The 12,595-nt window shown below is 42.8% G+C and overlaps 1 protein-coding gene across 1 annotated transcript in view; it reads right to left on the bottom strand.

Annotated features, from left to right (window-relative positions):
- Slc12a1 (solute carrier family 12 member 1) overlaps positions 1–12,595 on the bottom strand; it is an 82,782-nt gene that overhangs the window by 69,990 nt on the left and 197 nt on the right. The window contains exons 2-4 of the mRNA XM_051144538.1: positions 10,889–11,502; positions 4,527–4,658; positions 4,297–4,372 (exon numbers count right to left, since the gene is read on the bottom strand). Of these exons, the coding sequence (XP_051000495.1) occupies positions 4,297–4,372; positions 4,527–4,658; positions 10,889–11,296 (616 nt within the window). The 5' untranslated portion in view covers positions 11,297–11,502. The remainder of the gene's footprint in view (positions 1–4,296; positions 4,373–4,526; positions 4,659–10,888; positions 11,503–12,595) is intronic.

Below are 12,595 nucleotides of genomic sequence, written 5' to 3'. Positions count from 1 at the left end.
CACAGCCTCCAGCTGTTAGTATAGTTGAAGGGTAAACTACCTTTTCAGATAAATGTCTTCATTAGCAAATTGTTCATGGGGTGGATGAGTAAGTCAGACAAAGTTAGCTGTTTTAACTTATTTGCTGTGTGACCTCAGAATTTATTTATTTTCTGACACGCAAATGGCAGTTAAATTAGAAATTAGATGTGTGAAGTGCTGTCATGGAGCACGGAGGGTGGTACTCACAGTGGTGCTCTGTCAGCGTGCCCACTCATACATGCTAGTGCTTATGATAAGCCTTCTGCATATCAAGCTGTGTGGTTGACAGTGTGAGAAACTCCAGGCACAAGCACAACAGAATGAAGAAGCTGCCCTTGAGGATATTATGGTTCAGAAGGGCAGCATTTATGAGGAGAAACTGATAAAGGCCAAAATTCGAAAGAAAGGCATATACATTTTTAGTTTCAAGAAACAACTAGCAGGTGTGTGTGTGCGTGTGCGTGTGCGTGTGTGTGTGTGTGCGTGTCTTTTAGGCAGGCATAGAGGGGGCTAGAATACAGCACCATAGTATAAGGTTTTATGGTTGCTTGTTGTTTGTTTTTTTAAAGCCACACAATGAACATAAGCAGAGCAGGCACAAGGAACTTTCCTATTGGCCCAGGTGGGGACACACGTGTGTGAATGTGTTCATGCTTCTATTATCTGGAATGAGGAGCTGACGCTTGCCTGCCTTGCTGGCCTGCAGAAAGTTCCATAGGGATCCAGTCCTTTTCTCCTAGCAAAGTTCTCTATTTATTTTTCTTCCCTCACTTGTCCACTCTAGAAACTCAAATTTCCTTCTCTTTCTCCTCATCTAGTCATTTCTGTGCCGTCTTGTTGCTCTTTAATTGAGATGATATACAAACGTTCTAACCACTCCTTTGAAAAAACCGCCCACCACTGAGTCCTCCCCATGTGTGAGGATAATACACTAATAAGCATGGTTTCTTGTTAACCTTCGGTCTGACAGTCTAGTGCACAAGGCCACAGTCAATGAACTCAAGATGGACAGGGGGAAACTTATCCTCGCCTACCCCCATCCACGCCTCTCCAAAGAAGCTGCTACAGAAGACTGCGAGGAGTTCAGTGGCTCCACCCACAGTGCTTTGCTCTATGTTGTTTTTTCCTACACATATAGCAGCCATTCCTACCTCACCACCCCCACCATAGACCTTAGAAAGGGGGTTGTAAGAAACGTACTAAATGTTCTGTGTCACAGGGACCCTGGGAGGAATGACCCTTCTCCTGTGTGGCCTTAGGGGCTGGTGCCACGAAAGGTAATTTATTCCCAGCCTCTACACGTTATTTTGCCTTTAAGGTGTTTGAGAGTGAATGTTTGGCACACCGTAGACACTTTATGGGCGCACACGTTTGCTCCTCTCACTCTAACTCCATTAGTCCTGAGCAATTCCTGCCTTACCCTACTGCGCGGCATACGTTTCTTCAAATTCTTTCAACACCTCTTTCTACTTTAAAACAGCAAGAAGCCAGCTTCTTTCTTACAAGCAAGCAAGTAAACAAAAGGTCCTAGGGTGAAAGGCATCTGAAAGAGCATTCACTCAGTTTGTTGATTCCCCAAAATGTGGCCTATGCATGGCTTGCTGAAGGAAGTGCTGGGGCAAATATGCCCGCCTTTGTTCGGTTAGGGCTTTGACAGTGAGTCCCAGGCTTCTGCAGTCTTCTCTGTTCCACTCTTAGATAATTCTTGCCCATCCTGCAGCAAGATGAGTAGTTCAGCATTATCCCATCTCAACTCGTGTCTGCCCATTAGCAATATTTTTTTAAAGCTATATTTTCAAATAAGCTACTGGGGGAGAATTAACTTTGTTTGTTTGTTTTGTTGTATCTGCAAAGCGAAACTTAGAGTGTACAAGACTTGCTTCAGGTCACATCCACTTTTCACACCCAACTTCCCTGCCTAATTGTTAAGTGAATTGAAAACCATTCTGCCCACACAAGGCATCCAACAGAGGGGAACAACTGGACATCATTATCAGCTCAGTCTATCACATGTTTTTAGGAAAGAGGCAGCCGAGACGAAGAGTCCCAGATTGGCTGCTCATGCGCTGTAGTTACTGTCACCAGATTCCACCTGATTCCCCTGGGTCCATCGTTCCCCATCCTCTAAACCACGCCTAAAGCAAGAAGAAAATACTCATATTTGTGTCTTTTCTTCCTCAATATAGAGAGAAGTAAACCAAACACAGTGTCAGCTGGACAGTTCCCTGGCAAAGTGTATGTGTGTGTGTGTGTGACACAAGTTGCCTCATCAAATGGTCCCAGAGATGGAGTTTTAAAGAGTAGGAAATACAAAGAAGAGTTATCAAGACCATCAGTCCTGAACTCAAAGATGCTGACAGTGGGAAAGTACCAGATGGAGATTTCAAAAGTTTTGGCAAAAATGATTCAAGTCCTGAAGGAGGTTATGAAGTCTACCCAGACCTGAGAAAGGAACATCTACAACGCTGAGCGGGAAAGCCAGCAAAATGCATGAGAAAACCAGCAACACACAAAAACCCAAATGGGAGCGAATGGTGACTTCATCCACTTAGCTTTAGGTTTATAACACTGTAAGCTGATAAGATGTTTTTACTACTCACTAAATTCTGTTCTGAGCCTTAAAAGAGCATGAGAAAAAAAAAACAACTCCAATCAACAGAAAACCCAAAGTGCACCATCCGGTTAGAGTGATCTCCCCTGACTTCTATGCGTGATTCAACTACACAAACAAAACTATTTTGTTTTTATACACTAATGTCTAAAAGCGAAGCAAATGACTTAGCAGAGAGATGATCCTTGATTCCTTCATAATAAACATGAAACTGGGTTGACTGTGAAGAGCAGACTAAGATCTGATTAACGTTCAGATTGTTGCCCAAACATATGGGTGTTAAATACATACATTAGAAAGAATTACTCTTGCCTTTGGGCTGTCTGTGCTCACACCTCCACACAAAGAACTGCGTCTTGATGATCTCAATAAGTTACTAAACTGCCCTTAAAAACCTAATTTTGCATGACGCCCTGAAGCAAAGCCTTGGCAATACTAAGCTACAGATTTTCCATGGAACGGCATATACTTATTTTGGGCCCCGCGGCTGTAGGCATTCATTTGCTACGCACCATCAAGCCGGCAAGCAGCCTTTCTGTCAGGAACATAGCAGCTGCTGAACAAGAAACATGGAAAGCAGGATGGGGCTGGTTCCCTGTTAGAAGGGAGCCTTCCTGCTCTAGTCCTCAACTGCTGCCTCAAAGGGTGTGTTGAAGGAGCAGAGCCACCAGGTACTTTTCATACACAAATTGAGATGTCTTCCAGAAGAGCATGAGAAGGCACAGCTGACCTTTTTGTGTTCTCCGTGTCAGTACTCACTCTGAGGCTCCCCTCAAAACTCAAGCCATAATGTTTTCAGGTATTTAGAACAGAACACTGTTGATTTTTATCACAGTAAGCTAAGAACTTTGGTAAAAACTCATATAAGTTTTCCAAATAAAATTTACACCCTTAATTAAAAAAAACAAAACAAAAAACTAAACCTCATGCAACCAAATATTTAGGTTGAAAAGCATTAAGTCACATGCTGGAATGATACTATTTATTTTCTATTCAAAAAAATGGTTATCTACATTGTAAGAAGTAATCATTTACAATGACTGGTCATTCCAGTGATTGTTTTAAGCTTGTAGTTGGGAGTACTTTACGAGTGTTTGCTTTTTTTTTTTTTTACTACTGGTATCTGATAGTAACAGTTATTTTCTTTGTAAAATGTTGAATAATATAACATTTTATTAATCAGGTCATAGATATATATGTATGTGTGTGTATATATATGTATATCTATATTTGTATATACATTTTTTATCAGTTTCCCACAAGTTGTTTTTGCTTAATGAAGTTTTGCTAGTCTTCGTGAGTGGGGAAGTCTGGGGCAAATAAAATGCAAATGTCAATATATCCCAAAGTGTGACCACTGTTATTTGAAATGAATATGGTTTTTTTTTTTAACCCATATGCTTGAAACTTTATAGAAAGATAGAATTATTCACTTGACCGTTCACCCACTGGGAAAACTGGAAAATTCCAGTCTCATAGGAGTTAGCACCCCATCTCTCCTCCCTGACATTGTCAGAGGCAAACAACAACAACAACAACAACAAAATGTGCTCAAGTGTAAATGACTTCTATGACCTTCATCCTGCAGCACTGAAGGCTAAGCAAGTTGGTTATTAAGCTTGCAATTTACATAAAATTATTGGGGGAGGGGGGAGATTGCTCACCAATTCCAGCTTCTCCCACAATCCAGGAGAGGCGGATGAAGAGCATGACTCCCCAGATGTTCAGCATGCATCTCACCTGTGGACGAAGGAGAACGGAAAGTGATGCTGGGCCAAAGACAGCTAACCCTCTTAGTAACTCTGCCATGGGGTGGGGGGGCGGCGTTGGCTCGTGAATCCCATCAGATCACCTAGGGCATGGCTCTCTTTTGTAAACACAGAAGTGTTCTCACCAGCACACCCTTCACCCATCCGAACTTTACAACACCAGCTGTGTCTTCTTCCTTGTTTTCTGCCTGCTCATCTCCTGGCATCCCGTCACCATTAGCAACCCTGTCCGCTGAACCAGGGGCCACAGTCACATTCTGCACAAAGAAAAAGCAAAACCAAACATAGTAGTGGATCAGCAAACCGTTTAAAACTTTCAAAACCAAATCAAAACAATGGCCGTAAGACTCTAGGGGGAAAAAAGTATTTCAATAACTTCAGCAAATAATGTTGTTATTGTATCTTACCCTAGGAGCTAATGGGTTCTCTTTGTGAATCATTTCCAGCCATGGCTAAGGCTGTAGGACGGTAGATAGAATCTGGGCCATCCTGCCACTAACAATGCAAAAGTGGTCAGATTTAAATGGGTTTAAAATGCAAAAAGATAAAAACAAGATGATAGATTCAAAGGCTGCTATGAAAGAGAAAAAAAAATCCTCAGGTGAAATGGTTTAGGTTTAGAAATAGATAATCAAAGTTTAAAAATTCTTTTTTTTATAATTCTTTTTTAAAAGACTTACTCACTCATGTATTTTATGTATGAGTGTTCTGTCTTCATGCACACCAGAAGAGGCAATCAGATCCCATTATAGATGGTTGCGAGCCACCATGTGGTTGCTGGGAATTGACCTCAGGTGCTCTTTAGCCACTGAGCCATTTCTCCAGCCCAGGTTTAAAATTCTTATAGAAAATTGTGTTACTGCTGTTTGTAAAGATACATTAGCAGTCACAGTCCCTCACTTTATAGAAGGGGTTGGAATCATAAGGAGCTCTAAATTGTGCTTTACTTCCTTCAGTCTGTACAAAATATTACCAGTCAAACCCATCGGCAGAATAAAGTATCAGGAAGGTTTTATATAAGTGTTTTTCATACTACATTTAAAAACTTCAGTGTGCATTTTTCATCGACAGCACATCTTGGCTTACACTAGCCTCATTTCCCCTGGTCAGTAGCCAGGGGTCACGTATGGGTTAGATCAACCCAGGCTTATATACAGCATACATTAATATGCGTCTGTATTTATGATGTGCGGTGAATGGGTATATGGTGTATGAATTTGTGTTATGTATGATGTGTGAACATATGTGTATGCGTTTGTGTGCATGAATTAGTACGATGCACGCCTGTGTGTTGTGTGGATGTGATGTGTGTGCATGCGTGTACATATGATTTTGTATGAATGAGTGCAGGTGTATGTATGATGTGTGTGTTTGTGTTGGGTATGACTTGTGTGACATGTGCACATGCTTGTGTGTTTGATGCAGACAAGAACTTGTTGAGCCTCTTGTGTGAAGGGCAGAGGATGACCTTGGGTGTTGGTTCTCGCCTTCCACCTTCACTGAAGAAGGGTTTCCTTGTTCGACGATGTGTCTTCCAGGCCGACTGGCCCCAGAGCTCCTGGAGAGCCAGTCTCCTCTTCCTATTTCTCTCTCTCTCTTGCCAGGTAACATGAGTGCTTTCCACCTAGAGCCATCATCTCCCAACCACAGCTTTGGCTTCCCAAGACTAAATCTTACAGTCTTGAAAAGTGTGGAAGTTACGGGTGGGCACATATGAATGAAGAGATTGTATGGTTAAGAGAATTTATTTCTTCAGCTTAGTTGGAGAATATTCCTTTACAATTGCCCCCCGCCCCCCCCCCTGCCGCCCGTATTCTAGTTAACCACTGTTCCTGTCTGGGGTCCCATGAGAAAGCCTTACTCACTTGCCTTTTTAGACGAGGTTTTGGAAATGGTAAAACTTATGTTTTCTAGAAAACCTGATGAGGGTTTGGTCTAGGAGATCACTGTGCTCGCTACTGAACTTCAGTAGTGACTCTAACCTTTAGAGTTGGAGAATGAGAGCATTAATAACTTGCAAAAGCAAGCTATAAAGTAGGATAAAGAATAAATTGCGTATTTAAAACTTCCCTTTACACAAAGTGTTTTCCCCCTTGATGGATGCCACTTCTGATCACAGTTTCACAGTTCTTCAGTTCATCACTTAGACTTCAGAACATGATACAAAGAGAACATTCTGCGAGTGCCGGGCAGAGAAACCACCACACATGGAAGTCAGTGGGGCAATAATGTTCTAAATTACTCAAAAGCAGCGTCAATGGAGGACCGACAACTCTCTTTTCATAGACATACGGAACTTACTAGAGTTTTAAAGTTTTGTGTATTTATGCCAAAGGCTGGAGGCCAGTGACCTTGAATTTTTGTGACTAATGTTTAATAGTGAGTTTACAAGAATTGATGCCATTTTCTTGGCTCACTGTAATATATAGGAACAGAAAGCCTCTGTACACATGGAATCTAATTTTGTCATGAAATTCATCCAGGCCATGTCCTCTAGCAAGCTACTTTTGCTTCCTTAGGAAATGGAGATGAGAACACATCTAATATATATGTGTACATATATACATAATATATGTAAATATATGATATATATACATATATATGTAGTAGTTTAAGACAAAAATCATCTTTTATGTAGTAAAGCAAATATTGGTTTCACTCTTTGATAAACGCTTCCTCTGTACACCAGGACAACAGCAAATTCAAAGTCTCATCCAAATATTGAACATGCCTTGAGTGGGAGTTTGTGGGGACCTGAAGGTTGCTAAGCTCCTCTGAGGGGTTTACAGACATCTGGACCCTGACAATGTCTCAAAGCTGGAAAGTTCTGTAACTCCATCCTTCGTGTAGCTTCCTTCCTTCCTTTTCTTTCTTTCTTTCTTTCTTTCTTTCCAATTTGAATTAATTTGTTTGTTTGCACTCCATTTCCACAAACGATGACCTTTAATCTTTCCTAAATGCATTTTTAATTCTAAAGAATGATCATCCATTCACCAAAGTTTCTATTTGTGTATTACAGACTCAGCGAAGAGAAAATAAAGTGCACTTAAAGAGAAAGGAAAACAGCCGGGCGTGGTGGCGCACACCTTTAATCCCAGCACTCGGGAGGCAGAGGCAGGTGGATTGCTGTGAATATGAGGCCAGGCTGGTCTACAAAGTGAGTCCAGGGCAGCCAAGGCTACACAGAGAAACTCTGTCTCCAAAAACAGAAAACCCCAGAGAGAGGGGGCGGGGGGAGGGAAGGAGGAAGGGAGAGAGAGAGAGAGAGAGAGAAAGAGAGAGAGAGAGAGTAATACATCTTCAGTCACAGGCAATTTAAGGGGAAGTGAAAACAGAATTCTTTCTGTGAAGTAAAATTGGCAAGGTTAATCGTTATCAGAAGCCAGGGAATCACTGTGTGTGCTCTGATGTGAGAGATCACCAAGGTCTATTGTACGGTGGAGAGAGCAGAGCACAGAACAATGGGAACGCCTTAGTCTCATATTATCTGTTCAAAACATGATAAGCCGCGCCAAACAGCTCCCAATGTGCACGTCAAAGGCAGCTAACTGTGAGCCCACTCGGATGGCACACGGAAAAATCTGTTGCTTCTGAGTTTACTCCCCCAGTGTAAAAATCTTCATAAGCCAGGGTTTTATAACTTACAAATAAGCTACCTTTCTCTCTAGAATGATGGTGGTAAGAGCAAAATTTCTTCTAACCATTTTCCTTAGTGATGCTGGGGACTGAGCCTACAGTTTTATATATTTTGGGCAAGGGCACCATTACTAAGCCTTCTCATTCGTCTGCTTAATTTTGTTTTAAATTTAGGATTTACTTCGGAGACAAAGTCTTACAGCGTCGCCCTAGCTGATCTGGATCTCATTCTGTAAGCCAGTCTGGCCCTGACCTCTTAATTCTCTGCCTGTATTTTACCTATTAAGACAGCCCTTGTCATATAATTATCTGACTTGGAAATCATGTCCAGGGAAAACTGGGATTACTGGCCTGAACTATGAGGTCTTGCTTCCAGTTTCCTCCTCATGGGGGCTAAGGTATTCTTTTTCTTTGTTATAAATTGTGGGAATGGATGAATGAGCATTTAACTTTTTGTATTACTTTTAATGAGGGGGGCAGCTTTACAAGTTACATGTGGTGTGCAGGACTTGGTGGGGTAGACTCGCATGGCTCCTGCTGGACCTTTCTGCCTCTTTCTACTTCTTGGGATATTTAGCTTCTCTTTCTGCTCCTTCTGTAGCTTGGAATCACTGCATCATGTCCTCCTGTCAACCCATGCTTTCCTCCTCCCCCCTTTTCTTGTCCCCTTCAGTCCCCACTCCTTCCTTTCATTTAGAGAAACTGACAGGCAGTTTGTCTGAAGCTTCAAATTACCTTCCTTTGAACTAGCCATGACACTATTTTTTTTTCTTTTGATTAAAGTACCAGATATCTCAAAGTCTAAAGTTAGCAGATTGCCACCGACTCTGCACATGGGATGGAGGAGGAGGAGGCTTCTGAGGTGAGGGTCTAAGAGAACAGGGTGGGAGCTTGGGGCCTTCCTCTAGATACCCTAGTAATTGGGCCCCAGGCAGCTCCGAGAGTACATTTTGGAGATGTATTTCCTCTGGAAAGAAAAAGGTGAAAAGAAACTAAAGGAAGAGGCAGGGAATTTACCAGAATCATTCCTGAGAGAACCCGTCATGAGCAGGGTTGGGGCAATGGGAGACTATTTACTCTATCTTTTCCTCTCTCTCTCTCCCTCTCTCCCTCTCTCTCTCTCTCTTTCTCTCTTCCCCCCCCTCTGTTTCTTTTTGTTTTTATGACCAATTTTTTCTATGTAGTCCTGGCTGCCCAAGAACTTACTCTGCACACCAGTCTGTCTTCAAACTCAGAGATCCTCCAGCCTTTGCTTTCAGAGTGCTAGGATAAAGGTCTGTTTAACTTTTAAGAACCAGAATGAATACTTGCATGATTATGAAAGAAACTATGCATTCTTTGTTCTCCTGAAAGCTTGGCAGTCACAAGTAAACATTTGAACATGTTACATTTAGGTCCTGTCCCAGAGAGTAACCACGTTGCACAGACTGACAGGCCTGTGGAGATGGCTCAGTGAGTACAGCACTTGCTGGTAAGGGGGAGGGCCAGAGTTTGATTCCCTTGCACTCGCAGCAATAGGCTGGTAAAGATGTCCCACCTGTGATTTCAGCCCTACACACGTGGAGCCAGGAGATCTCCAGAGGAGGCTGGCTAGCTAGAATACCTCAATCGCCGAGCCCTGGGTTCAAGTGAGAAAGCAAGCCTACCTCAGTGCGTAAGGTGGAGACACTAAAGGAGCGTGCCCGCACCTCCACACACACCTGATGTGGCAAGCACGTGCAAACAGGCACACACGCACAGAGCATCACACCCAGAGACATACAAAAAGGAGTGATAGTCATTACAGACCGGCAGAAAGGCAGGAGGATAGCATCTGCCAACATCTCTCGGAGGAAGTCATAGAAGCAATCTAAGCTGTTAAACGATGAAGTAGAGGTTAGAGTCTTGCAGAGACTCTGGGACGATTGTGCTTTGTTGTTGTTGTTTGTTTTGTTTTGTTTTGTTTGAGACACGGTTTCTCTGTGTAGCCTTGGCTGTCCTGTCCTGGACCTGCTACGTAACTAGTTTGGAATGCACAGTGATTCCCCTGCCTCTGCCTCCCTGAATGCTGGGGTTACAGGTGTGCACCACAGCACCCAGATCCACCATGCGTTCTTTAAATAGGAAGTTTGGCCACTGGCCTTCTGGGCTTAAACTTAGAGGAGCCAGGGGCCTCAGGCAAAGGCGTGAAGAGGAGGGACACCAGGCCTGAGTCTCTCACATTTCTCGTCTTTCTTTCTTTCTTTTTCTTTTTCATTTTTTTGGTTTTTGTTTTGTTTTTTCAAGGCAGGGTTTTTCTGGGTAGCTGTGGCTGTCCTGGAACTATTTGTAGGCCAGGCTGACCTCGAACTCACAGAAAACTGCCTGCCTCTGCCTCCCAGAGTGCTGGGGTTAAAGGCGTGCGCCACCACGCCCAGCTTCTGATCTTTCTTTAAAGAATATTAAAGCTAGTCATATCTCAGCCTCAGCTCCCAGGATACCTGTGTCTTAAGGGCCACACTCCGGCTGAACCGCAGGCTGGCCTTCACAGTGTGAACTACAAAAGCACAGAGATTTGCTTAAGGAGTGCTGTGGAGCATGTTAGGATTCAGCGCCCCACTGCTAACTTAAGTGCGGGCTTGAGTAACCTTACTGCAAACACCGTAAGACACGTTGCCTAACTTCCCTGAGTTCAGTCTGCACTTCTCTCCCAGGGCAGCAAACATTTGCTAAGCGCCTGTACAGTTTTCCTTTCTTGGGCTCTAGAGGCAGCCGCTCAGGGAAGATGGACGGGATGGGGCCGCCCTCTCTTCCTTTGACCGCTGCAGGGGCAGTGTGGTATTACCCGGATGGAATGGCTTAGAAGGATGCTCACCGTACCCTTCAAGCTTACCTTAGCCAGCCGCTCGTGGATCTCCAGCAGGCTGGGCCGGTTGACCTTGGGCCCGCTCACGCTGCCTGTGTTGCGGTAGTACTCAATCTTTGGGACGGCGTCCACGGTGTTGTGGCCAAAGGTTTGTAGGTAGTACGTGTTTGTGTGCGAGTCGTAGGCATGGAACGTGGTGTCTGTCTTAGCAGTCTCTCCGTTTTGGAGGAAGTTGTCATAGCACTCCTGAGTCCCAGGTCTAAAGCTGATTCTCAGTCTGTTTTGGGCTTCGTCCCCGAAAGAGGTCTCCTCATAATGTGGGGGGTCTGGGCTCTCACTCACAGCTGCACAGCTGCCGTGGTCCTCACTTATGACATGGACTTGAAAACGACTGGTGCTACTGGGTACTGAGCTGGATGGGGTGTTTACTGACATCTTCCAAAATCTATTTTGGAACTACCTGTTGTACAGTTGTTGCTGTTGTTGTTTTAATCTATGTATTTCTGCTTCAAAAGAGACAGTGACGTGGTTACAATACGGAGTGCTTGGCTTTGGTTCTAGATGACTCAGTAATTAGATTCCGGATGTGCTGTTGGTGAATTGCCTGCCCCCCCGCGTCATCTTCAGAAGGATCTTCAAAGCTGTTATTAGGAAAGAAAATTATATTTGTTCCAGGCAATGCAAATACATTTGAGAAGGACTGGGGTTTGAGGTACAGTTTTCTTTCATGAGATGTACAATTTTTAGTTTGTTTCACTAAAAAGTACCTGTCCTGGAACCCTTGCTACCTGAGCAATGAAATCCTAACAAATAGCCTGGGACTGGTTTCTGCAAACAGAAATTCCAGTGAAGTCATCAACATATGACTGTTTGTCATGTTTGCTTGGAAGTCACTGGGACTTTTAGGAAGCATGTTAGTGAGTGAGGATGGAAGAGCGTTCACAGAGAGTCTAAATGCTGAGCCTGCATTTTATTTTATGTGGATAGTACTATACACTGACACACAAATTACAGAGTCTGGAACTCGGAAAAGAGAGTTTTGCTAGTTACAAAAACCCACAGATCATTGGTGAAAAATTTGTCCCCAAAAAACTTTAGTCTGTGTAACAAGTAAAAAGTTATATTTAGCATGTGAAATTTAAAAAAAAAGTCTGTCAAGATGATGATCTGTGAATTTTAAGAATTTTTCGTAGCCTTTGAAACATTTTATTTGTTCACATATTTGTGCTTTTTCATAAATGCTATTATGGAAACCTTTAAAAAAATGAGTGTTTTGGATATGAAAACAAATCCTAGCTCCCAGTAAGGGCTTCTGTCCTACCGGTTCCTTTTAATGAAGTGTTTTGAGAATTCAGTAGACCACCAGATAATTTTCAGAATTCTACAGTATGTGCCAACCTTGAATACTGAATTTGGAGTATTATTTCTTTATAAATATCTTAAGATTTGATTTCCTCCCAAAGAAAACTAGTAAATGAGAACAATACAAGAAAAAAAAAAAAAAAAAAAAAAGAAAGAAAAAAAAAAAAGAAACCTCTTGTACAGTGATTTAAGGCATTTCTTTGAATGAAAAGCAAAAACCCACACACATTCTTGAAACTCTTAAATAAACTTCGCTGACGAAATGATCAGTGACGCCCATATCTCTTAGCTTATTGGAACAGCTAACTTGTCATAGTCCCTCACATCTTCAGTCCAGTCCTTGGGATCTGATTTTGGCATGGTGTGAAGTGA

The sequence above is a fragment of the Acomys russatus genome, chromosome 4, assembly GCF_903995435.1.
Source record: "Acomys russatus chromosome 4, mAcoRus1.1, whole genome shotgun sequence".
In the NCBI taxonomy this organism is placed as follows: domain Eukaryota; kingdom Metazoa; phylum Chordata; class Mammalia; order Rodentia; family Muridae; genus Acomys; species Acomys russatus.
The sequence above is the reverse complement of the archived record's forward strand: the minus strand, read 5'-3'. Positions and strand labels throughout refer to the sequence as shown.